This window comes from Tachysurus fulvidraco, chromosome 22 (genome assembly GCF_022655615.1).
Source record: "Tachysurus fulvidraco isolate hzauxx_2018 chromosome 22, HZAU_PFXX_2.0, whole genome shotgun sequence".
NCBI lineage: Eukaryota > Metazoa > Chordata > Actinopteri > Siluriformes > Bagridae > Tachysurus > Tachysurus fulvidraco.
In genome coordinates, this window is record NC_062539.1 from 10,635,346 (window position 1) to 10,660,771 (window position 25,426).

At 38.7% G+C, this 25,426-nt stretch overlaps 1 protein-coding gene and 1 long non-coding RNA gene across 2 annotated transcripts; one reads left to right on the forward strand and one right to left on the reverse strand.

Annotated features, from left to right (window-relative positions):
• Positions 1-8,429: 8,429 nt before the first annotated feature.
• Positions 8,430-10,496, reverse strand: LOC113640586. The gene is made up of 3 exons (XR_007139138.1): positions 9,768-10,496; positions 9,216-9,643; positions 8,430-9,128 (listed from the first exon to the last, which is right to left on the reverse strand). It is a non-coding gene; the product is annotated as an uncharacterized LOC113640586 (long non-coding RNA).
• A 654-nt stretch (positions 10,497-11,150) lies between these two features.
• On the forward strand, positions 11,151-12,906 carry LOC125139956 (ETS domain-containing transcription factor ERF). The gene is made up of 4 exons (XM_047806630.1): positions 11,151-11,698; positions 11,801-11,912; positions 11,995-12,064; positions 12,209-12,906. Exons 1-4 carry the CDS (start codon positions 11,667-11,669, stop codon positions 12,493-12,495), a joined length of 501 nt encoding a protein of 166 aa, XP_047662586.1. The 5' UTR covers positions 11,151-11,666; the 3' UTR covers positions 12,496-12,906.
• The last annotated feature ends 12,520 nt before the right edge of the window (positions 12,907-25,426 follow it).

Below are 25,426 nucleotides of genomic sequence, written 5' to 3' on the forward strand. Positions count from 1 at the left end.
GCTTTATTCATTAACAGGCCATTATTTCAGTGGCCTATGATTGTATGTTATGGGTAGTAATCCCATCTTCAATTTAATTTGTGTTTAGAGCTTAAAGTTTGTATATTGTTCCTTAAATGTTTTATTTTAGTTACATATTCATTGTCATATCATTTTAACATCAAATAAATTTGCTATTATTTATTTTGCTTATTTCAGTAACTTATCTAGCGTTCTAACCAAATCTGCTAGATTTTTATATATTTCTGTTTTTAATGTTTTTAATTTGAGTGAATTTAAAATAGAATTTAGTTATTTACAAATTTCTAGCATGATCAATTTCAAAAGTAATTGCCTGCCATATTTGCTATGATTTGGTCTAATATAATAAGTTTGCTGACATCAATGTTTTTGAGTAATCTTTATTCAATGATGTTAGTATATGATGACATGGCTTAGTGGTTAGCACGTTCGCCTCACACCTCCAGGGTCTGGGTTCGATTCCCGCCTCCCCCTTGTGTGTGCGTAGTCTGCATGTTCTCCCCGTGCCTCGGGGGTTTCCTCCCCCAGTCCAAACACATGCATCTCTGGAAAATTGTCCGTAGTGTGTGATTGCGTAAGGGAATGAGAGCGTGTGTGTGCCCTGTGATGGGTTGGCACTCCATCCAGGGTGTATCCTGCCTTGATGCTCCCCGTGACCTGAGGTAGTTTGGATAAGCGGTAGAAAATGAGTGAGTGAATGAAAACATTCTTTAACGAAAAATCACAAGAAATATAGCACGTGAGCCTGCTTCTTTTCAAATATATGTTATATTTCTCATTACATGGCCTCATTACATAATTAAGGTGTATTGAATAAATACATAGATGTCTTCATGATAAATGTTTAATATGGACACATTTTAAAACTAAAGCAACAGGGCTTCAGTTTGCCAGTTTAGCCTGTATTGCCATAACAAACATTTATAAAATCTGAAATAAATCAGTAAAATTATGTGTAACCATCAAAGTTCCATGAAATAGCAGTTTAATTGTTCAAATAATTTTAATTTTACAGAAAAAAATTAACAAGCTAATAATGTTTTCACATGAAAATGTTTTTGTGTTGTCTTTGTCATCTTTATATGAAGTATAAAAAATATAGTAATGTTCTTCTTTAAGATGTAGCAATAAAAACACAGGAGTAAAATTTTACATTGCCACTTGCCAAACCACTATGCTATGATAGAACATGAATGATGACTGCATCTTTCGAATGTCTCTTTTCTTCATTTCACATTTGACTCTGTTACAGTACTGTACATATTACTGTATATATGTGTTTATAGATGAATAAACATAATATTTGATAGAAATATTTTTAGTAATGCATATAAATATAGTCATTATTCTCTTTATTCAGTTCAAGATTTGTTTAAAATGCGATATTAAATAGAAAACCTGTTTTAAAGCAAGCAAATTTTTAAAAGATGTCCTTCATAAACCCTATAATGTTCTGTATTGCACCCTTATTCTGTGGGGAACATCTTGCATATGTTTCTTTAATAACTGTTTTTAAATGGTTCTATATAGCAACGTAGGAGTGTACTATAATAGTTGATTGTCTAACTGTTTTTATCACGTCTCTATGTTTTGACAGCAATCTGCCAGTTACAATTGTGTAAAATAAAAATGTCATAAACACATTAAAATCTAATGAGTAAGTTAATAAAATATATTTTGCTTAATTTCCCATGTATTCCTTTAATCAATTACAAGAGAGGAGGAGCGTGTGTGTGTGTGTGTGTGTGTGTGTGTGTGTGTGTGTGTGTGTGTGTGTGTGTGTGAGAGAGAGAGATAGAGCGAGAGAGAGAGAGAGAGAGAGAGAGAGAGAGAGAGAGAGAGAGAGATATGAAGGGTGACAGATGTCCTTTCTTCTGTCTCCCCATCACTTGGTATATTCTTATTGAGGATCCATGAGCTCCTCACATTAAAAAGGTAGTAACATTTTAGCATTCCATTTTCTAAATTATATAGCTAATAGGCAAATACTTAAAGTTACATTTCACTGGATTTTCTATAAAGTGAGTATCTTTTTGCTTCCAGTTTTTGCTTGATATTCCAGAAAATTTAAGAACATGGACAATAATTTACATATTACACATTTTTACTTTAATATATTCAACAATTTATTTTAGTATTTTTTTCCAGCTGTAGAAAACCTCCAAGACAGGTGATTTCTTCAAAGGCAATTTTCTTTTAAAGTTAACTTAATTTGACCATGAATATTTAGAAAAGTGCAAAATGTGTTACTTCAAATGATTTGTTTCTAAAACCACAAAGGAGTTTGTTTTTAACCAGAGGTTGAATGTCTGGTACAAGCAACAAATTAATAACATCTGTGGGTTCCTGGGAAACAATTTTTGGAAACACTGCGATTAGAAATGTCAATGAAAACTGAAAGCCTTTTTAATATATTTTTTCTCCCGTGCCATCATAAATTAATATAATTTACATAAGTGCAAAAACTTGGTTTGAATTGGAGCAGAATTTTTTTTTGTTGATTATATCTAGAGTATATCTAGAAAAGGAAATATCTATTCATAATAATGTAAAAATAGTATGTAATAATGTATGCTGAAATATATATCATAATATGTTGTTATTATCTCGTGTAATTTTACAAATACAATACAAATACAAAGTGGATGCCAAACATTAGTACAACTAAAGTGTTTATTTAATTAGATAAACTAAAATGGTTCCCAAAGTAAATGTGAAGTAGATGATTCAATAGACATGTAAAAAAAATTTATCATCTTGTAGATGCATTGCAGCTGCAGTTCAAATATGGGACCTCTCATTTCACCGTATTGGAGTCAAAGTAAGTGCTTGTCTATGTGGGTTTGTGTGATTAACTGTTATGACATGGGAAAAGACGCCAGAAGGTCCTTGCCTTTCTTCCATCTTTTTGTCTTTCTTCAAGATGCTTATGTTAAGTTTTACATATACAGTAGATTTTGACAGAATATTAAGAAGAAGCATTCAAATGCATGACTGATAATTAAAGCAGTGAACTGAAAACAAATAGAAAAGTATATACAATAAAATACATTTATAACATTTATAAATACTTGCATTGTGTAGCCTCAAGTAATTAAGTGATTATTAAATATCTTACATTTTTTTGATGGTGGGACATTGCTATGGCTTAGTGCTTGTAATTAGTAATAACATTTTATTGTCCACAGACACAATACATATAAGCAGTAACAACACAAATACAAAAAAAGCATGTAAAGTATAAAGTACATTCTGATCCTGAAACATCCAGCACAATGCCAATATCACCATTTGATACCTATTTGCAGTGGCTATAAAATGTCTACACACACACCAGTTAACACTGCAGGCATTTCTGGTGTATAAAATAAAACCAAGATAAATCATGTCAAATATTTTCCACCTGATATAGCATTCAACAAAATGTGATATAGCACTCAAAGAAATTCAAGTAGAAACTTTTTAGGTAATAAAGAAAAAATATATATTTTAAGCATCTTCTGCTGTAATATAGGACAGCATTTTTGGGCGTCTGCCAATTCAGTACATCTCGATTTGTCTGCTCGATTCCACTGTTCATTGCACTTATGCTAGATCATTTCTATTATAAGGGGATTTTCATTAGGGTTTAAAACTGTGGACTTTCTGAGCCAATCCAAAACTTTGACCTTCTCCTGAAGCCACTTTGTTGACATAGAGATGTGATGTGGGTCATTATCTTCATCTAGGGCCTGCAGGGTTTGCACTAAAATATATTTTTGTGCAAACAGGCATTTGCAAGTTCTCTATCTTGGACAGTATGATGCTGTCAGCACCATACTCTTTTGCACCAAACATATCATCTTGAATTATGTTCTCCAGTTTCCACCTTGGTCTCCTCAGGCCATACCACATTATATGTGGGATAATGCAGGGCTTCTGTCTAGAGACCATACCCCATAGCCCAGACAAGAAGAAAACAAGACATTGTTATTGCATACATCAATGACATACAACATGTCACAGTACTTCCCAGACGTAACTCTATTAACGTTACTGTATATCTCTTGGCAGCCTCCCTGTTAAATCTACCTTTTGTCTTTTTGGCAATTTTAGACACATTTCCTGTTCTGGGTGGTGGTTCCCCCTTTTTGCCACTTGAGATTATGGTCTGCCCAGTGTTACCCTAACCCTAATGTTTGAGAGAGTACTGACATCCCTCTAAATGGAAAATCTTTTGTATACTAGTTTTTGGACCGATCAGCTGTTCGGAATTTAACTTTAGAAAATCAAATCAAAGGTTAATCAGTCTTTTATATCCTTAATGCACTCTGTTAACTTAGACAATTTTGATATTTCATATAATCGTATTGTCAGTATAACAATGGAACTAATCCCATGCCTTCTAATGATGTTTCCCAAGGGAAGCATGTATACTGAAAAAAGCAATGGTCCTAACATTGACCCTTGAGGGACTCCATATTTTACTGTCATTAAAATGGAGGATGTCCACAGAATGCAAAACTGTTTGTATGAATTTCAAGACCAAAGCCATTTTCATGATTTCTAAGTGGCACCATCCACAGTAATTTTGCTGGGATTGTAATCTCATAATCTCTGTGCTTTCCAATTGATGATAACTCCTACCAGAATTAGATTATTTTAGATTAAACTTTATTGACATGGGTACAAGGCAATGAAATGCAGTTTGCATTTCATCTAACCAGAAGTGCAAATAAGTAGTGCAATACTGACATATACAGATCATCTATCTATCTATCTATCTATCTATCTATCTATCTATCTATCTATCTATCTATCTATCTATCTATCTATCTATCTATCTATCTATCATAAGTCTTTACAGTAAATATATTTCTAAAGATGACATGAAATCCCGGGGTTGTGGAAAAAAAACCACATAGACAAAAGCCAAGACTTCTGGAATTATGTGCTTTGAAAGAATTGCTCTAAAATGTAATTAACTGGAGAACATAACAAAGGGGATATTTGGTGTAATCCAAATACAGCATTTCAGCAAAATAATTTAATACCAACTGTAACACATGAAGGTGGATTTGTTATGGTTTGGGATGTTTTGCTGCAGCAGGACCTGGTAAGCTCATCATCATAGAATCCATTATGAATTCTGCATTGTATCAGACGTTGCTTGAGGAACATTTAAATCCATCTGTCAAAAAATTAAAAGTAAAAAATGTGGAATTGTGGCATGGTCAAGTCAAAGCCCAGATCTAAATCCTATTGAAATCCTGTGGGGTGATTTGAAACGGACTTTACATGCAAGAAACCCCTCAAACATCACACAGCTGAAAGAATTCTGCATTCAAGAGTGGGGGAAACGTTCTTCCAGTTGATATCAGAAACTGGTACATGGCTACAAGAAACAGGTTACAGCAGAAAAAGGGGGAAACACTAGCTATTAGGACTCAGGGTGTCCTAACTTTCCTCAGTTGAAATACTCATTTTGTTGATTTCATTTGTTTAATAAGTGAAAACAAAGTGATTTTTTGTTGTTTACATGCTATTACATGACTTTCATCTACAGGCACAAATTAAAACAAGATCAGAAATTGACATACGTTTCTTAATAATGAACAGAATATTGAAAATTTATGTTTTTTACATGACCATATATATATATATATATATATATATATATATATATATATATATATATATATATATATATGTAAGGGAGAAAAAGAAGAACAATTAGTCCTTGAGCAATAAGAGGTTGTAGTGCCTCTCTGATTGGCTGCCGGATTCTTGCTGCATTTCTGCCACCCTGCCCTGTGACATGACATACTTGCTCAAGGGCACCTCGGTCGTGGCCGGCCCGAGACTCGAACCCACAACCTTTGGGTTACGAATCAGACTCTCTAACCATTAGGCCACGACTGCCCCCATGTAGGCATGTGATTGCAACAGAGAAAAGAGTCCATTGTTGGGGTGGCTGAGGTCCTTCATGATCTTCTTTGATTTAGCACCGCTTGCTGTAGGTAGACTCCAGGTTAGGGAGCTTAGTTCGAATAGTATGTTCGGCTGACAGTAACACTCTCTGGAGAGCTTGTCTGTCTTGCTTGGTGCCGTTCCCAAACTAGTCTGTGATGCTTCCCATCAGGATGCTCTCAATGGTGCACATGTAGAAAGTTCTTAGCACATTAGACGGCAGTTTAAAGTCCCTTAAGCGTCTGAGGTGGATAAGACGCTGCCAAGACGCTGCCAGGAAGAGACACTGCCTGATCCTGCGAGAAGGGGTGGGTTAGGGTTAGGGTTAGGGCTAGGGTTAGAAATGTGTGGGAAATGTCCTGATGATGGTTTTGTGAACTGTATCATGCGCTAGTTTAGCAATAAATCCCATGACCTCTTCCATAAACCTGTTGATGTCATCAGAGCTGCAGCAGAACATGTCCCAGTCTGCGTCATCTAGACGCAGAGCCGATCGGCCCTATACGCTCACGCTAATTACCCACAAATTATGCAAGGCCCCGCCTCCCCCTGCCGAATTTTACAGCACGTGTTAATATTTACTGTGTAGATGACAATATGAAGCAGAGCTATCCATCTGGTCATGAAAAAAAAAGAAACAAAATGAGAGTGAAGTGTGAGAACAGCAATCAGGTAAACTTGTATTCTCTTCAAGTTTGATGTCAGCAAGAGCAAATAACAGTAAAGTTAAGTTGATGTGATTCTGTCTCTAGTCTCTATCTGACTAGCTAAATTAGCTGTGCAGTGCTGCCAGTGCATCTCTTGGCCTGTCTGTCACACAACAATTTATTGCATGAACATTCGCATGAATAAACACCCGTGTTTATAAACGGCAGCTCGATAACCGCGCCGCACGTATATATGCGTTCATATGCGCGTGCAATCATGCACGAAATGACACGCACGCTTTCCAGCAAAATCTGTGTGAGCATCAGTACAAAAAGCAGTGTGATAACACTCCTAAATGACAATGTTTATAGTGTCTCAATCAAGGTTACAACAACATTAATGCAATATGGAAACCAATGGGTTTACATTGGAATGGGCATAATGCCAGGTCAATAAGAATGCACATCCCTCAGTAAATAATAACCATAAGGGATCAAGTATTGCTCTCATGCATACTCTAAAACAGTGTAACGGTATGGCAAGCCATTTTAGCTTTTATACATTCACATGATATGGATTTTTGATATCAAGAATTCAGTTTTCAATACTTAAAATGTAAATATTAAGAGTGTGATTTCTAGTAGTAACCATGTTTTTGATATCAGGAATTGCATTTAAATTCACTTGCATATTCCATTCAATAAAGATTTGTTTATCCACTTATCAGGTCGCAAGAACGAGCCACCACCGCTAGGAAGCGAGAGTGCATCAACTTCATTGTAACTTCATTGTAACTTTTAAGCATTAAATCCTCTAAATACACGGTTAAATTATATACTGTTTGAAAGCTTAGACTCTCAGGATTTTATTAAGCGCACACACAAAGCATAATATGATTTATAGCAGTCATAGTGATAGCCAACCATTTGATAGCCAACCGAAAGTAGGTGGCGCTAGTTCGATCTGTTTACTCACCTTTAAACGCTGGTCTTTAAATTTCCCTTTCTTCACATTGTCACTAATGTTAATGTATTTTCCAAAACAAATGCTTGTAAAAATCCCCAAGAGTCCAAGGAACTGGAATATGTAAGCCTTTTAATCCAACACGCTTTGCTCGCCTCACAAGAATTAAGTCTTTGACCGGAAGCTGTAAGCAGCGATTCACTTCCATCATTTGTTCAACTCCTGCTTCTCATTGGAGGCTTACAAAACTTACAAAACGTGTCAGATTTGTAGTCGAGGGTCTAACGAATCAAACAAGCCCTCTCATGAGGTGCAGAGATATGCAGCTAAGAAGCCAATGAGGTCTCTCCATGCTATGTGGGTCACCCTCCCTTTGATTTGATGTTTCGCGAGCATCACAGCTCTTTAGCTAATAAGGAGACGATTCCAACGAGATGCAACATGATACATCTGGTGAGTTCGGGCTGTGCAATGAGCATGCGCATATTAATTTTTTTCAACTTTATTGCGCAATTCTCGAACTTTTCACACTCTCACGCCTCAGGGTGTCAGTTTACAGGCCTTTTTTCACAGCAGACTTCTAGGCAGAGGGGTTCTCTTTGTTCTAGGACTTTTGACCTAAGCATGCAGTCTTTTTATACAAAGTTATACAGTAAACAAATAAACAAGAAAAACCTGAACGGACGGACATGTCCGTAGAAAAATATTCATATAAAATCCATTTTTGAGTCTTTTGACTTAATTTTTTTTTTGGTGAAAGCCAAGACATGTGGCTATGACCAGCAGTTGTTGTTTACCTACCATCATTAAATACAGCAATGTATGTAATCAGTTTATCAGGTAAACAACTCAGATGGAAATAAAAATCCTCCATTCTAGCCTCTGTAACTCTGTGTCAGTAAGGCTTAGAATCACCCTGACACTTGTGTCAGAAACTAGAGACTCTCTTCTTTCCAAGCTCACCTCTGTGACCAAGAGATGGAGCAAACTTTTTTAAAAGGAGGGAGGTTTGTAATGGGGTGTCAAGTGTGAATGTGTGGCAAATGGTTTACATGGCTCACGGGTCAGGTAGGAGGTCCCCTTCCCCAATTCCATTGTCCTGTCCATATGATGAATTGAGAATAACTCTCATCACAGATCACCCACTCTCCACCCCCCGAGATTAACTATTGCCAACTGCTGTGCCCACAATGTATAATGAGGCCATCTGCTTTCTCCTGCTGGGTACGTGCTTTGGGATGAACTTGAAGTGAAAAATCCTGCAGTGATAAGAACTAGCCAGTAACTCTGGAACTATTTTTAACTTTAGCCATCCATTGGACCCAGGCATGGTCATTCACCAGCTTTGAAGGCCTTGGACAGGATGGCACCGTGTCCTGTGTCAGATGCATCTGTGTGCATTTTGAAGGGGAAGCTGAAGTCATAGTTCTGCAATATGGGCATGCTGATGAGAGGCTCCTTCAGCTGCTGAAACGCCTGCTCTATCGTGGTAGTCCATTGCACCTATTCTGGTTGTCCTTTCTCGGTGAGATCTGAGTGGGCGGAAGCTACAGTGGAGAAAGTTTACTTAGTAAGTGTAGCCCCAGAGGGGAATGTATGTGTTTATTGGTGGAGGGGCATGGGTAGTTACTCACAGTTTCTACCTTCTTCACTTGAGGGATAAGCAGACCATGGCCTCAGGCTGTCAGCCCCAGATGTCACTTCTCCATGGACCAGGTGGAGGAATGGATTACCATGTTGTTGAGTGTAGGGACAGTGGGGCTGCAGCATGATGCTTATAGGTCTCTGGAATATGACTGGCACCCTGTGCAGCCCAAACGAGAGAAACCATTTCTGCCAGTGGCCGCTCTTAGTTCAGAAACCCATTTTGTCCTTACGTACTGGCATGTACTGTCATTCACGTACGGCCACTGTTTTCGAAGTCTTGATCTCATGGTGGACTAGGTGGGTGAGGCTGGTTGATGAGGAGAAGAGTTCTGTGAACTGGTCAACCAGCTTCATCATATCCTGCTGCTGAGAGTGAGATCATCCCCTCTCCAAGCCAAGACTCACTCCATGCGATCTGTGGGGGGAGACAGCAAATGCAGACCCAACAGAAGCAGGCCCATCCACTTTTTGAGCAGATTGATGTGATATAACTGCATGTATGCATGCTTATCTGGCTATTCCCTGTGCCCAGAACTTACAGACTGTATTGGGGATGAGGAGCAGCACGTTGTATCCTGCCTGAGGATTTGATCCATGATGAGCAGGGATGAGGGTGCTGTGTTCATGCTTGCATTCTTCACCAGTTGTTTTCGACTCCTTCTGTGAGAGGCTGAGCACAGACACCAGAGACCAGATATTGTGAATGATAATGCAGGTTTATTTACAATAAGAAGGTGAAACAGTATTTAAGTAAAAGAAGAAAACAAATTTATCTGGATATGCTGAAGAGGTGCAGAGCTTCTCTCCACTGAAGGCGGGACCCAGGAGGCTAGCAAAGCACAGCAGGCTCAGGGAGCATCATCATCTTCAGAAAGGGAGAAGGAGAAACGCACATTATTCCTTGTGCCACACTTCCACTTAACATCCAGGAGGTCCTAGAACCCATGCCACTCTGTACTCTTCTCACCAAGGATGAAGAGGTTCTGCCCTGTGGCCATGTGCTTCCCAGCTCTCCACAACACTGGGGTTATGAAGTAACACTGTTTGTTCACCACCCAGACTCTAGTTGTGGGAGAAGTGGGAAAATGACACTGAAAGGTGGTGGTGCAGGTCTTGCTGTCACAGCTGTTACAATTCAAGGGAGGTTGAAGCAAGTGCAGGTTTTCTTTATTTAAAAAAAACACAGTGTAAACTAAACAGAAAACAGTCAAGGCAAATTTCAAAAGGTTAGAACGGAAATAAAGGATACAAACCAATAATGTAACTGGGAGAAGAGAACAGCATATTTACTCTTACTTTACTAACCAAACTGAAGTAAATACAACACAATACAATACAAATGCCAAACAAGTATAGAAGGAAAACACATAACTCATGAATGGGAAATGAATTATGGGAAACTACACAAGACAAGTGTGCACATGAAATTGGTGAAACAACTAAGGAAAACATTCAAACTATGAAAGAGTTTCACCTATGGGTATCTTTTGGGGAACTGTCCAGGGTGGACCTGACTAGCTCCCCATATAATCTTAAAGCAATCACATGGATAAATTGGAGTCTCCTTTAGTCCACTTTAGTTTATCATAATTTTAAGTAGAATAAGGCAAACAGACAACTGGATTCCCAATTTCATATACGAATACCAATCTGTCTTATACAGTTCCTTAAAGACAGGGAAGTATGATGCCCTGAGGAATGCTGCTTTATCCCATCACAAGATATCTTGTTCTCAACTCAACACATCCCAGGGGAAAATCTGAGAGACATTCTCTACCTGAACCCAGAGTGAGCTCCTAATGGTTTAGAGATACTCTTATATAGGTTTCTGCAGCCAAAAAGGTGAAAATAAAAGTTTAAAAAACATAAGATTCAAAATTTAGCAATCCACATAATTTTATTAGCTAATAATTGGCCTGAAATTGATGCTTTTGTACACTTGGCTGCTGGTGAAATGTCCCACTATTTAGGACTAACCTTCATTGTCATTGAGTTAATTTAGTGCTCTTGCAGATAGAGGAGAACAACTTATGTGCCTGCCTTTGAAAATTGTAGCCAGATTCTTGATAGTGAAAGTTATCAAGGTACACCAGTAGTATAGATGCAAAACAAAAAAATTTGAGCAGCATGCATTGTACCAAGGTAAATGACCTAATACCAATCTGACTAGGCCTGCATTGCAATACCTTGTCTCTCATTTATGATTTATTTTATTTGTTAATTGTTAACTGTTTCCAGCAGTGCTGTTTCCTGATTGGGCATATAAGCCAGCCTGGTCTCAAGGTTCTCGGCAAGTCCAGCTGTGGCATTTCCTGTTGGAGTTGTTAGGACGGGGTGAGAGTGCAGTTATCACATGGGGTGGTGAATGGGGAGAGTTTGTTATCCAAGACCCTGAGCGACTGGCTAAGCTATGGGGAGAGAGGAAGGGAAAGCTGCATATGAACTATGACAAACTGAGCAGAGCACTGAGGTACACATACATACACACACTAACCTGTATTAATCATAATTCATGTACTACATTCAAATAGACAATAACAATATCTATATATATTATTTCAATTGTTGACAGATATTACTACAATAAGCGGATACTTCATAAGACCAAAGGAAAACGATTCACGTATAAATTTAACTTCAGTAAATTGATTTTGGTTAATTATCCCAGTCTGGCTACCCATCGGGTATGTGTCATAACAGATATATTATACATATACAATAATGAACCCTAGTACACAGCATAAAGTATTTTTTTCTGTCTTTTAGTCTGGAAACTCTCTACCATTCTCTCATTTTTTTTCTGATGGATCACATTACAGCCCACCTGTGAACAGAGGTATTAAAAATGCTGTCTTTGTATAGTTGTTAGTTTTTATTCTATTTACTTATGAGTTTTGTTTAAAATATCATCTTCTAACAACTAACATATATTTAGCAAATTGCAAATCACTCAGACTCACGTGTATATGTCTATCAACAGCTCAACCATCAGTCTCACATCCTTTGCTGCTCCCCTACTGCTTCCCAAAGTCACTCCTATTTTCTGAGCCCAATCTAAACCAGCAACAATTTCCTTTCTTTTCTGCCCTGCCTACTTCAGCAGCACATATATCAGAGTTCTTATGCCTGCCACCATTCAACTCATCCTTACACCATGGCCAAAACTTAACGAGTTGGCCAACAAAGAATAGTGCAGAGTGGTCTTTTAACCGAGTCCCAGAACCAAGCCAGATGGATAACAGAGAAGGACAAGAGCAAAAGATGTAAGAAAGAAAGAGACGGAGGACCAACTACTTAAAACCCCAATCAGGAATCACAACAGGCCAGTTGTTGTTTCGCAACAAATGTGTTAAAGCAACAACAAACAACCGACTTAAATATACAATATTAACACTTACAGCTAGTTTACTTAATGAATTCTGTATTCTGTAAGTATACCTTACCATGGTGAGTCTTGCCCTGGTGCTGTTTATGCTATTCTTGATTGAGTGGATACTGTTTGTTTCTTTATTCATTCATAAATTGTGTATTAGATGAAACAATCATTTTAAGACTGTAACACAAGATTAATGTATTTTTGTGTGTAAATATGAGCTACATGTAGATCCATTAGTCTAATGCATTTTCAATAAAAAATATAGACTTTAACATGGATGTTTATGTTTTATGGACACAGGATACATGGCTGGACACATTGTCATCTACAAGTGAAGATAGTATTTTGTATTTTATGTGATGTATTTTACCAAGCTACAGCAAGGGTTTTTCTTTTCCTTTGGTCACAAGCATAAACTATTTTGCACCATATCCCAACTCCATATTACATAAGATTTTGATATAGGAGGTTCAGCAAGCACAAAAATCTCAAAATGGCATTTTGAAAATATCTCCAGCCACCTCTGATGTGGTGAGTTCATATTTCTGTCATAAATATGTCTCCATTGTTATGTGTAGTCATGAGGACCAACATGCAATTAATAGAATTAATAGAATTATTTTCTATAAAGTTTTATCAGGAAAGAAAATAACATGAATTAACTTATTTCTTATAGAAAATTGTCATATTTTGGTCATCATCACAAACTAACTATTTACAAATTAGTAAAATAAAACTGCTCAAAAGATAAGAGCCAAACAATCACACATCGGATTGGATTAAATCACACATTGGATCTTGATGAATGAAATATTCTAGTTGAAAATCTTTCCTTGAATACATTGTGTAATTTGTTTGGAACAAAATGATGCAACAAAAGTCACTGGAAACCAACTTTAATGAATTTGATCACAACAGCTCATAATGTAAAAGTCAAAATGAACGGCAGTCGTGTTCACATGAAGGTAATTCCTAAAAAAAGCTTTTTTTAGAAGCAGGTGCATTGCACAATTTTGAATATTTTAACCAACAATTTTGGAATACACTGCTACAGTACAAGCTCCAGTACTATTCATATTTGACCATTTGTTGCCTTACTATTTAGAGCATACTGCTAGCTTTGGTGAAACAATTTAATTCAATATGGCTTAAATATGAAACAGACGGTACAGTTAAAAGATCATAATAGGTTTCATAATAGGCTACATTTTAGCAAGTAAACTCTTACTCTAAACTGTTACTCTTCAAAAATAATGGCTGGGCCATTCTAGCAGCTTTATTTTCTTTCTCTAAAACCAACTGAGAGTTTCCTTCTCATTGTCCTGCTGAAATGTCCACTTGTTTCATCTTCATCATACTGGTAGATGGCAGCAGATTTTTTATAAAGAATGTCTCAATTTTTCCATTCATCCTTTCATCCTTCCTTATATGAAGATTGCCAGTGCTGTATGCTGAAAAACAGCACCATACATTAACATACATACATACAGTACATACATACAGTACATACATACAGTACATACATACATACATACATACATACACACATACATACATACTGTACATACACTTTGCACAATACTTTACAATACCTTATGAAACTCCTGCTATAATACTAATGCGTTCATTCTAGTATTTCTTCACATGTAATATTGATTGAACATAGAGTATTTAAACTGTATGTTCTGTATGCTTTTAAAACAAAGCTATTATGTTATGCTCCAAATGTTCTCCTAAATTTCAAGAATTTGCCTCATATCGTCAAGTCAAGAAGCTTTTAATGTAATTTCAACCATATATAGCTAATGCAGTGAAATGAAACAATGTTTTTCCAGAACCATGGTGCTACATAAAATGACATAAAGCAACATAAAACAACACAGAGACTTAAGTCCTAGCCACATAAAGTGCAACGTGTGCAATCTAGTGCAACAGTGTGAGAAAAAAGACGGTGCAAACAGACAACACAAGATGCTACAAAACAAAATACACAAAGTACACAAAAATAGTACCGACCAGTGTGCATCTTGTATATTATGAAGTACATTGTGCAACTAGAGCAATTTTAAGCATGTTTTCTGAATGTCTGTGATGGAGGAAAGAGTAATTCCTATGATCTTCTCAGCTGTCCTCACTATCCACTGCAGAGTCTTGTGATTGGAGACGGTGCAGTTCCAAAACCAGACTGTGATGCAGCTGCTCAGGATGCTCTCAATGGTCCCTCTATAGAATGTGGTAAGAATGGGTGGAGGGAGATGGGCTTTCCTCAGCCTTTGTAAGAAGTAGAGGTGCTGCTGTGGATTCTTACTGATGGAGCTGTTGTGGAGTGACCAGGTGAAGTTCTCCACTAGATGAACACTAAGGAATTTATACTTTAGCATTCATTCATTAAATAGTTCTTTGCTGGAACCCTTTAACATGCTCATAATCATATTTTCTTTATTCATTAACATGTCTTTGAATATGCCAAGCTTGATGATCCTCAGCACACCTTTGACAATATTAGTATCACTTCAGTTCTCTCTAAGGCCCCTGTCTATTTGTCTGCAAACATTGTTATAAGTGATGTGGGACATCACACATGTTTGCAGATAAATTTGCAGACAAGTTTGCAGACAAGTTTCCATCCTGTCTGCAGTGTTGTATAAAGTACTAGAAAGCAATACTTGAATAAAAGTACAAGTATCGTACTAGAAAAAGACTTTGGTAGAAGTGAAATTTGCCTTTTAGAATATTACTCAAGTAAAAGTCTTAAAGTATCTGATATATACTGTACTTAAGCATCAAAAGTCATTTTCTGATATTTAATGTACTTAAGTGTTTGAAGTAAAAGTAAAAAGTAAAATTTCAGTGATTTTCGGTAGGCATAAGAGACACTTCATCCGGTAGGACGAATCTTTCATTCCATTGTACAGAAACACTTCTTGCAAATATGGCCACGGGTGTATAATGTTATCTTCTTCACCCTGTTCACCACTATCGTCAGGGTGGTCGTCTACGACAGGGGCGGCCAACCCGTGGCTCTCGAGCCGCATGCGGCTCTTTGCCCGGTTTCATGCGGCTCTTACATTCATATCAAAGTTTGTATTTGTGTCTTTTTAATGTGCGTGTTCGCTTCACTTGAGTTCAATACGGGATTTTCGTCAAACGCGCATGTGAGTGGGATAAAAATACCTCAAAGTTTCCCAGTAGGAGCAAGATCATTTGAGTAAACAATTTGTGTCAAGTTCACTCTCAAAATGGCAGGGGAAAAAAAAGTGATGATCATGTGTGCCCATGTGTATGATGTTGCTCTTTGCGGTAACACAGTAAAAAATGTGGCACTTGGGGTGCTTTCACACCTATAGTTCGGTTCATTTGGTCCGGAGCAAAACCAAATAAATGATACATTGTAGCTTTTTAGCAGTTTTGGTTCCTTTTCACACCACACTGATCATTCTGTTTGCACCAGTTGAAACGAACCAAAATGCAGTCATGTGATAACATCCACATCACTCATTGGCTACATGTCTTTGAGCGTATTTCCTAAACTGCTTCTCGATTGGACAGAATGAACGTGTGGGAAATTTCAACGAAACTCCGGAAGTAAACAAAAAGAGGAAAATACAGGAAAATACAGCATACAGTGCACCATGGAGAAACAACTGTGCGCTGCAATTATGTTCGTGGTTGTAATCTACTACATTGCTTGTATATAGCATTCTATGTAAAGCAAAATTTTCAGAATGAAGCGTGGATGCGGCTTGAAAATATCATTTTAATGCACTGCAAATGGCGAAGACGCATCGCAAGACACTTCAGGAGGCGGTGAGCATTACTTTTGCGAAACTGTGACATGCTTATCTTCCGAAAAAATTGCCAACGACCCACTACGGCAGCTGGTTTAGTCCAAAATGAGCAATACTTTTTGCAGTTAGGTCTATTCGATCTTGGATCGTGTTCTCACCACAAACGAACCGTACCAGAGTTCGTTTGAAAGCATACTGTGACCACCTCTTCAAGGAGGTCTCAGTACGCTTGTTTGGTCCGCTTTTAGTGCGCACCAGAGTTCGATTGCTGCATTCTCACCTGCCCAAATTAACCGCACCAAACGAGCAATCGAACTCTGGTACGATTCAACCGAACTAAACAAGGCAGGTGTGAAAGCACCCTTGGTCTCTGACTGGTTGGCCACCCCTGGTCTACGATAACGGAAGGTCCTCCAGCAGGTGCTTCCATGACAGTTTCAGTGCTTCCTCCTCCTTTGGCAACACTATGCTGAAATGGAGCGTGCGGAACTGCGTAATGCAATCTAGGAGCAGTGATTCGCAAAACCTCCCTTATTGCAGTCGCACACATTTCTTCTGATATTATTTTGTAGTAACGAGTAACAAAGATGCTTAGTGGAAATATACCGGAGTAAACGTATACATTTTATCTAGGAAATGTAGAGGAGTAAAAGTGAAAGTTGACATAAATTTAAACAGCGAAGTAAAGTACAGATACGTGGAATTTCTACTTAAGTACAGTAACTAAGTATTTGTACTTCGTTACATTACAACACTGCCAGTCTAGCCTCCCTATATCATGAACTCACAAGGCTGGATGTACTGTATGGGAGGCCTTCCATAGGAAACGTACCACCATGAGCTGCTCTGTGAGGTTGTTCAGTTGAGTTCATAAGTGGTAAAATGGTATTCTCTTATGCTTAGATCAGTGGATTTGATAGGTATTGTGTGTCGGCATATCCTTCTGCCAAGTTCTTTATACTCTGCAAGCATTTAGGCCCATTCTAGACCTAAACACTTTAACACGTTGACATTACTAGAAATTTTTGAGGATTTTTGGTTGCACGAGTCCATTTTAGTTTTTACACAGAATAATACTAAACAAGTTAACTGTTACGGGTCGCCGTGCCGTGCACGGAAATAGAAGTGACCACTAGGGGATGACCCAGAAACAAGCTTCAATTCAACTTTAAAGCATCAAATCCTCCAAAAACACGAAAAAACCTATTTACCTAGTAAAGTTTATACTCTCAATAATTTTTTAAGCCCACACACAAAGCACAATATGATTCACAGCCTTCATACAATTAGAAAAAAATTTCGGACAAAACTGACCTAGGTGGCGCTAGACCGGTTTTTCCCTTACCTTTAGACGCGTCTCTTTCTTCACTGGGGTAATATATTCCAACACAAATAATCCACAAAAATCCACACAGGTCCAAGGAATTGAAATCTGTAAGCCTTTTAATCCAAAACGCTCTGGTCGTGCCGCAAATATTCCATTAGTGTTCTGAAAACCGGAAACAGAAGTGCGCCATCATCTCATTTTGCCGCTCTAACTCCTAATTGGGATATTCAAAAATTCAAAGTCTATGTCATGTTTATAGCCCAGGTCCTAACGAATCAAATAAGCCCTCATTTGAGCCAATCGGTGCTTGTATGGCAGAGATAGACGGCTGGGAAGCCAATGGTGGCATGACCTAATTTTTCGGAACCCGCCTTTGACTGACAATTACTCCTTCCAATAGCAATGAAATGGGCTGGGACCTATACAGCCGTTTAGCCAATAAGCAGTCGATTCCAACGGTATGCGACATGCTTTACATTCTTTGCCTGTGTCTGCGTGAACTGGATGCACAGAAGAATTCTTGCGTAATCCCTGACCTTTTGTCCCTCTCACAGCTCAGGGTGTCAAGTTACAGGCCTTTTTTCACACCAGATTGATAGAGAGAGAGCCTATGCTTGTTTATGGCTTGTCAGACTGAGCCTGCAGCCTTTTATTTCAAAGTTATATAGTAAACAAGTACACAAAAACGCTGCACCCGACGACCAGGGACATAGAAAAATATTCATATAAAATCCATTTTTGGGTCTTTTGACTTGAAATTTTTTTGGTGAAAGCCAAGACATGTGGCTATGACTCTCAGTTGTTATTTGGTCCCTAACATGTTCCAGAAAAATAAGATTAATCAGTTTATCAGGTAAACAACCCAGGTGGAAATGTGTGTCAAAGTATGTGGGAGCTGTACCACTTTTTGTTGGGTAGGTCATGTAGGCAAAAAACCTGCAAAAGGGGGGGCGAGGCATAAAGGGGTTAAGTTGTTTGAACATAAAATCTCAAATGCGATAGACAAATCAAGTTTACATTAGTAGTCTTTACTGAAATTCATTAGTTCATATTACTAATGTTTCTGAGAATATGTTTTATAAAATAACTATTAATGTCTTATAATTTAAATTATACTACTTAAATGAGATTTTATATATTAATTTAACAAGAAATTGAACAATAACACCATTTCATTTTTTATTGTTGACAAAAAACAAAACACTGCAATATACTCAAGTTCCCAATGTTAACAATACAGTGTTTAGAGGAAAATACGGTATTCAACCATAAAGCATTAAACTGGATAAAAATAAAGGGAAAAGAGCACATGCACACACTCCTGCATGCACTGGTGACAACTTTTGAGTTGATTATATCAATAGAGTAACAACATGCAGTTTTAACTTTAACAGTATAAGCGCATAACACTGGAAAATGTTACGAGCACTTACTGCACTGACTGGACAATCGGGACAAGAATCTGTTCAAAGATTCACACTGTGCATCTTGAGAACAAAAATTAATGGTGCTTGCAAAGCATCATTATTGTTATTCTGCATACTTATTAGGGGTCAAGCCCCGAAGGGGCGTAGACACCTATTGTTATTGTCGGTTTTCTTATTATTATTAGGGGTCAAGCCCCGAAGGGGCGTAGACACCTATTGTTATTGGCGGTTTTTTTATTTTTAGGGGTCAAGCCCCGAAGGGGCATAGACACCTATTGTTATTGTCAGATTTCCTATTATTATTATTAGGGGTCAAGCCCTGAAGGGGCGTAGACACCTATTGTTATTGTCGGTTTTCTTCTTCTTCTTCTTATTATTAGGGGTCAAGCCCCGAAGGGGCGTAGACACCTATTGTTATTGTCGGTTTTCTTCTTCTTCTTCTTCTTCTTCTTCTTTTTCTTCTTCTTCTTCTTCTTCGTGAGGCTGTATGTTCGCAAAACTTATGTGTGTCGACACGAAACTTGGTATATGTCATTATAGTCATGACTGGAGGGTGCATGCAATGTTTCGTGACAGCGCCACCTAGTGGCTATGAGATTTTAAAAACATTGCCATATGGCCACAAAACTTGGTATGGTTCATCAGCCACGTATTCTGAGCACATGTGATCGGCTTGACCCCGGAATGGCTGCTTGCAGCTATATTTATTATTATTATTATTATTATTATTATTATTATTATTTTTCCTCTTCTTCCATTGAAGTCAATGGCAGCCCATAGAACCGTATGTAGGAAAGTTATGTAATTTGGCACACATGTATAGGCCAGTCTTAGAAGTTACTTTAGCAACTTTGGTGTGTCTAGCTAAAACCCTTTAGCGCCACCAACAGTCCAAACATCCAATTATGTTCATGTTCATAACTGCTGACTCGTAAGGCCTAGAGACACAGTTCTTGCATATTTTGGATCCTTTGCTCATGCCGAATCGAATGTACCACATGACATCATTTCTGTCATGAATACCTTTCCGCCATTTTGAATTTTCCGTAATACCTACTTTTTTTGACACCTATTGTTATTGTCGGTTTTCTTATTAGGGGTCAAGCCCTGAAGGGGCGTAGACACCTACTGTTATTGTCGGTTTTCTTCTTCTTCTTCTTCTTCTTCTTCTTCTTCTTCCTCTTCTTCCATTGAAGTCAATGGCAGCCCATAGAACCGTATGTAGGAAAGTTATGTAATTTGGCACATATGTAGAGGCAAGTCTTAGAAGTTATTCTACCAACTTTGGTGTGACTAGCTCAAACCCTTTAGCGCCACCAACAGTCCAAAATCCAATTATGTTCATGTTCATAACTGCTGACTCGTAAGGCCTAGAGGCAAACTTTTTGCATATTTTAGATCTTTTGCTCGTGCCGATTCGAATGCACCATATGACATCATTTACGTCATGGATACCTTTCCGCCATTTAGAATTTTCCGTAAAACCTACTTTTTTGAACTCCTCCTAAACCTTTCCGCCATTTTGAATTTTCCGTAATACCTACTTTGTCGAACTCCTCCTAGACCGTTTGTCCGATTTGCATGTCCTTTGGTATCTAGCATCTAGAGACACCCTAGACAAAAAGGTATCAAAAGCTTTTTGATAGACCAATGCCTTCTCGTATAGCGTGGCAACATACATGGTGGCGAGCACGCCAAAACAGACGTGAGGCTGTATCTTCGCAAAACTTATGCGTGTCGACACGAAACTTGGTATATATCATTATAGTCATGACCTGAGGGTGCATGCAACGTTTTGTGACAGCACCACCTAGTGGCGACGAGATTTTAAAAACAATGCCATATCGCTACGAAACTTGGTATGGTTCATCAGCGACATGTTCTGAGTGCATGTGATCGGCTTGACCCCGGAATGGCTGCTTGCAGCTATATTTAGGGGTCAAGCCCCGAAGGGGCGTAGACACCTATTGTTATTGTCGGTTTTCTTATTATTAGGGGTCAAGCCCCGAAGGGGCGTAGACACCTATTGTTATTGTCGGTTTTCTTATTAGGGGTCAAGCCCCGAAGGGGCGTAGACACCTATTGTTATTGTCGATTTTCTTATTAGGGGTCAAGCCCTGAAGGGGCGTAGACACCTACTGTTATTGTCGGTTTTCTTCTTCTTATTATTATTATTATTCTTCCTCTTCTTCCATTGAAGTCAATGGCAGCCCATAGAACCGTATGTAGGAAAGTTATGTAATTTGGCACACATGTAGAGGCAAGTCTTAGAAGTTATTCTAGCAACTTTGGTGTGACTAGCTCAAACCCTTTAGCGCCACCAACAGTCCAAAATTCAATTATGTTCATGTTCATAACTGCTGACTCGTAAGGCCTAGAGGCAAACTTTTTGCATATTTTAGATCTTTTGCTCGTGCCGATTCGAATGCACCATATGACATCATTTACGTCATGGATACCTTTCCGCCATTTAGAATTTTCCGTAAAACCTACTTTTTCGAACTCCTCCTAGAACGATTGTCCGATTTGCATGTCCTTTGGTCAATAGCATCTAGACATACCCGAGACAAAACGGTATCAAAAGCTTTTTGATAGACCAATGCCTTCTCGTATACCGTGGCAACATAAGTTATTCTAGCAACTTTGGTGTGTCTAGCTCAAACCCTTTAGCGCCACCAACAGTCCAAATACCAATTATGTTCATGTTCATAACTGCTGACTCGTAAGGCCTAGAGGGAAACTTTTTGCATATTTTGGATCTTTTGCTCGTGCCGATTCGAATGCACCATATGACATCATTTACGTCATGGATACCTTTCCGCCATTTAGAATTTTCCGTAAAACCTACTTTTTCGAACTCCTCCTAGACCGATTGTCCGATTTGCATGTCCTTTGGTCAGTAGCATCTAGACATACCCGAGACATGGCAGCCATTCCGGGGTTAAGCCGATCACATGCGCTCAGAACATGTCGCTGATGAACCATACCAAGTTTCATAGCGATATGGCATTGTAAATTGTAAAGCGATAAGCAAGTTTCGTGTCGACCCGCATAAGTTTTGCGAAGATACAGCCTCACGTCTGTTTTGGCGTGCTCGCCACCACACAAAATGGCCGTCCGAAAACTGTTTGGTATCGTTTGACTCAGCATGCCTCAAGTAGTCTAACAACACTCTCTTCATGATTTTAGACTAAATCTTGCAGTAGTTATAAGCGAAAACAGCTGATTTTAAAATCTTGTGGCCACTAGGTGGCACTGTCACGAAACATTGCATGCACCCCCAGGTCATGACTATAATGACATATACCAAGTTTCGTGTCGACACGCATAAGTTTTGCGAAGATACAGCCTCACGTTTGTTTTGGCGTGCTCTCCACCACACAAAATGGCCATCCGAAAACCGTTTGGTATCGTTTGACTCAGTATGCCTCAAGGAGTCTAACAACACTCCCTTCATGATTTTAGACTCAAGTTTGCAGTAGTTATAAGCGAAAATAGCCATTTTTCAAATCTTGTGGTCACTAGGTGACGCTGTCACGAAACGTTGCATGCACCCTCAGGTCATGACTATAATGACATATACCAAGTTTTGTGTCAAGACACATAAGTTTTGCGAAGATATGGCCTCACATCTGTTTTGGCGTGCTCGCCACCATGTATTTTGCCACTGTTTGGTATCCTTTGACTCAGCATGCCTCAAGGAGTCTAACAACACTCCCTTCATGATTTTAGACTCAAGTTTGCAGTAGTTATAAGTGAAAATAGCTATTTTTCAAATCTCGTGGTCACTAGGTGATGCTGTCACGAAACGTTGCATGCACCCTCAGGTCATGACTATAATGACATATAGCAGGTTTCGAGTCGACACGCATAAGTTTTGCGAAGATACGTCCTCTCGTCCGTTTTGGTGTGCTCGCCACCATGTATGTTGCCACGGTATACAAGAAGGCATTGGTCTATCAAAAAACTTTTAATAAGTTTTTGACTCGGGTGTCTCTAGATGCTAGATACCAAAGGACATGCAAATTGGACAAACGGTCTAGGAGGAGTTCGAAAAAGTAGGTATTACGAAAATTCAAAATGGCGGAAAGGTATCCATGACCAAAATGATGTCATATGGTGCATTCGAATCGGCATGAGCAAAAGATCCAAAATATGCAAGAACTGTGTCTCTAGGCCTTACCAGTCAGCAGTTATGAACATAATTGGATGTTTGGATTGTTGGTGGCGCTAAAGGGTTTGAGCTAGACACACCAAAGTTGCTAGAATAACTTCCAAGACTTGCCTCTACATGTGTGGCTAATTACATTACTTTCCTACCTACGGTTCTATGGGCTGCCATTGACTCCAATGGAAGAAGAGGAATAATAATAAGAAGAAATATAGCTGCAAGCAGCCATAACGGGGTCAAGTCGATCATATGCGCTCAGAACATGTCGCTGATGAACCATACCAAGTTTCGTAGCAATATGGCATTGTTTTTAAAATCTCGTTGCCACTAGGTGGCGCTGTCACAAAACGTTGCATGCACCCTCAGGTGATGACTATAATGACATATACCAAGTTGCGTGTCGACACACATAAGTTTTGCGAACATACAGCCTCACGTCTCTTTTGGCGTGCTCGCCACCATGTATGTTGTCACGGTTTGGTATCGTTTGACTCTGCATGCCTCAAGGAGTCTAACAACACCTCCTTCATGATTTTAGACTAAAGTGTGCAGTAGTTATAAGCGAAAATAGCTGTTTTTAAAATCTTGTGACCAATAGGTAGCGCTGTCATAAAACGTTGCATACACCCTCAAGTCATGACTATAATGACATATACCAAGTTTCGTGTCGACCCGCATAAGTTTTGCGAAGATACAGCCTCACGTCTGTTTTGGCGTGCTCGCCACCATGTATGTTGTCACGGTTTGGTATCGTTTGACTCTGCATGCCTCAAGGAGTCTAACAACACCTCCTTCATGATTTTAGACTAAAGTGTGCAGTAGTTATAAGCGAAAATAGCTGTTTTTAAAATCTTGTGACCAATAGGTAGCGCTGTCATAAAACGTTGCATACACCCTCAAGTCATGACTATAATGACATATACCAAGTTTCGTGTCGACCCGCATAAGTTTTGCGAAGATACAGCCTCACGTCTGTTTTGGCGTGCTCGCCACCACACAAAATGGCCGTCCGAAAACTGTTTGGTATCGTTTGACTCAGCATGCCTCAAGTAGTCTAACAACACTCTCTTCATGATTTTAGGCTCAAGTTTACAGTAGTTATAAGCGAAAATAGCTGTTTTTAAAATTTCGTGACCACTAGGTGGCGCTGTCACGAAATGTTGCATGCACCCTCAGGTCATGACTATAATGACATTTACCAGGTTTCGTGTCGACATGCATAAGTTTTGTGAAGATACGGCTTCATGTCTGTTTTGCCGTGCTCGCCACCATGTATGTTGCCACGCTATACGAGAAGGCATTGGTCTATCAAAAAACTTTTGATAACTTTTTGTCTCGGGTGTCTCTAGATGCTAGATACCAAAGAACATGTAAATCGGACAAACGGTCTAGGAGGAGTTCGAAAAATTAGGTTTGATGGAAAATTCAAAATGGCGGAAAGGTATTCATGACAGAACTGATGTCATATGGTGCATTCGAATCGGCATGAGCAAAGGATCCAAAATATGCAAGAAATGTGTCTGTAGGCCTTACGAGTCAGCAGTTATGAACATGAACATAATTGGATGTTTGGACTGTTGGTGGCACTAAAGGGTTTGAGCTAGACACACCAAAGTTGCTAGAATAACTTCTAAGACTGGCCTCTACATGTGTGCCAAATTACATAACTTTCCTACATACGGTTCTATGGGCTGCCATTGACTTCAATGGAAGAAGAGGAAGAATAATAATAATAAATATAGCTGCAAGCAGCAATACCGGGGTCAAGCCGATCACATGCGCTCAGAACATGTGGCTGATGAACCAAATCGAGTTTCGTAGCGATATGGCATTGTTTTTCAAATCTCATTGCCACTAGATGGTGCTGTCATAAAACATTGCATGCACCCTCAGGTGATGACTATAATGACATATACCAAGTTTTGTGTCGACACGCATAAGTTTTGCGAAGATACAGCCTCACGTCTGTTTTGGCGTGCTCGCCACCATGTATGTTGCCACGGTATACGAGAAGGCATTGGTCTATCAAAAAGCTTTTGATAACTTTTTGTCTAGGGTGTCTCTAGATGCTAGATACCAAAGGACATGCAAATCGGACAAACGGTTCTA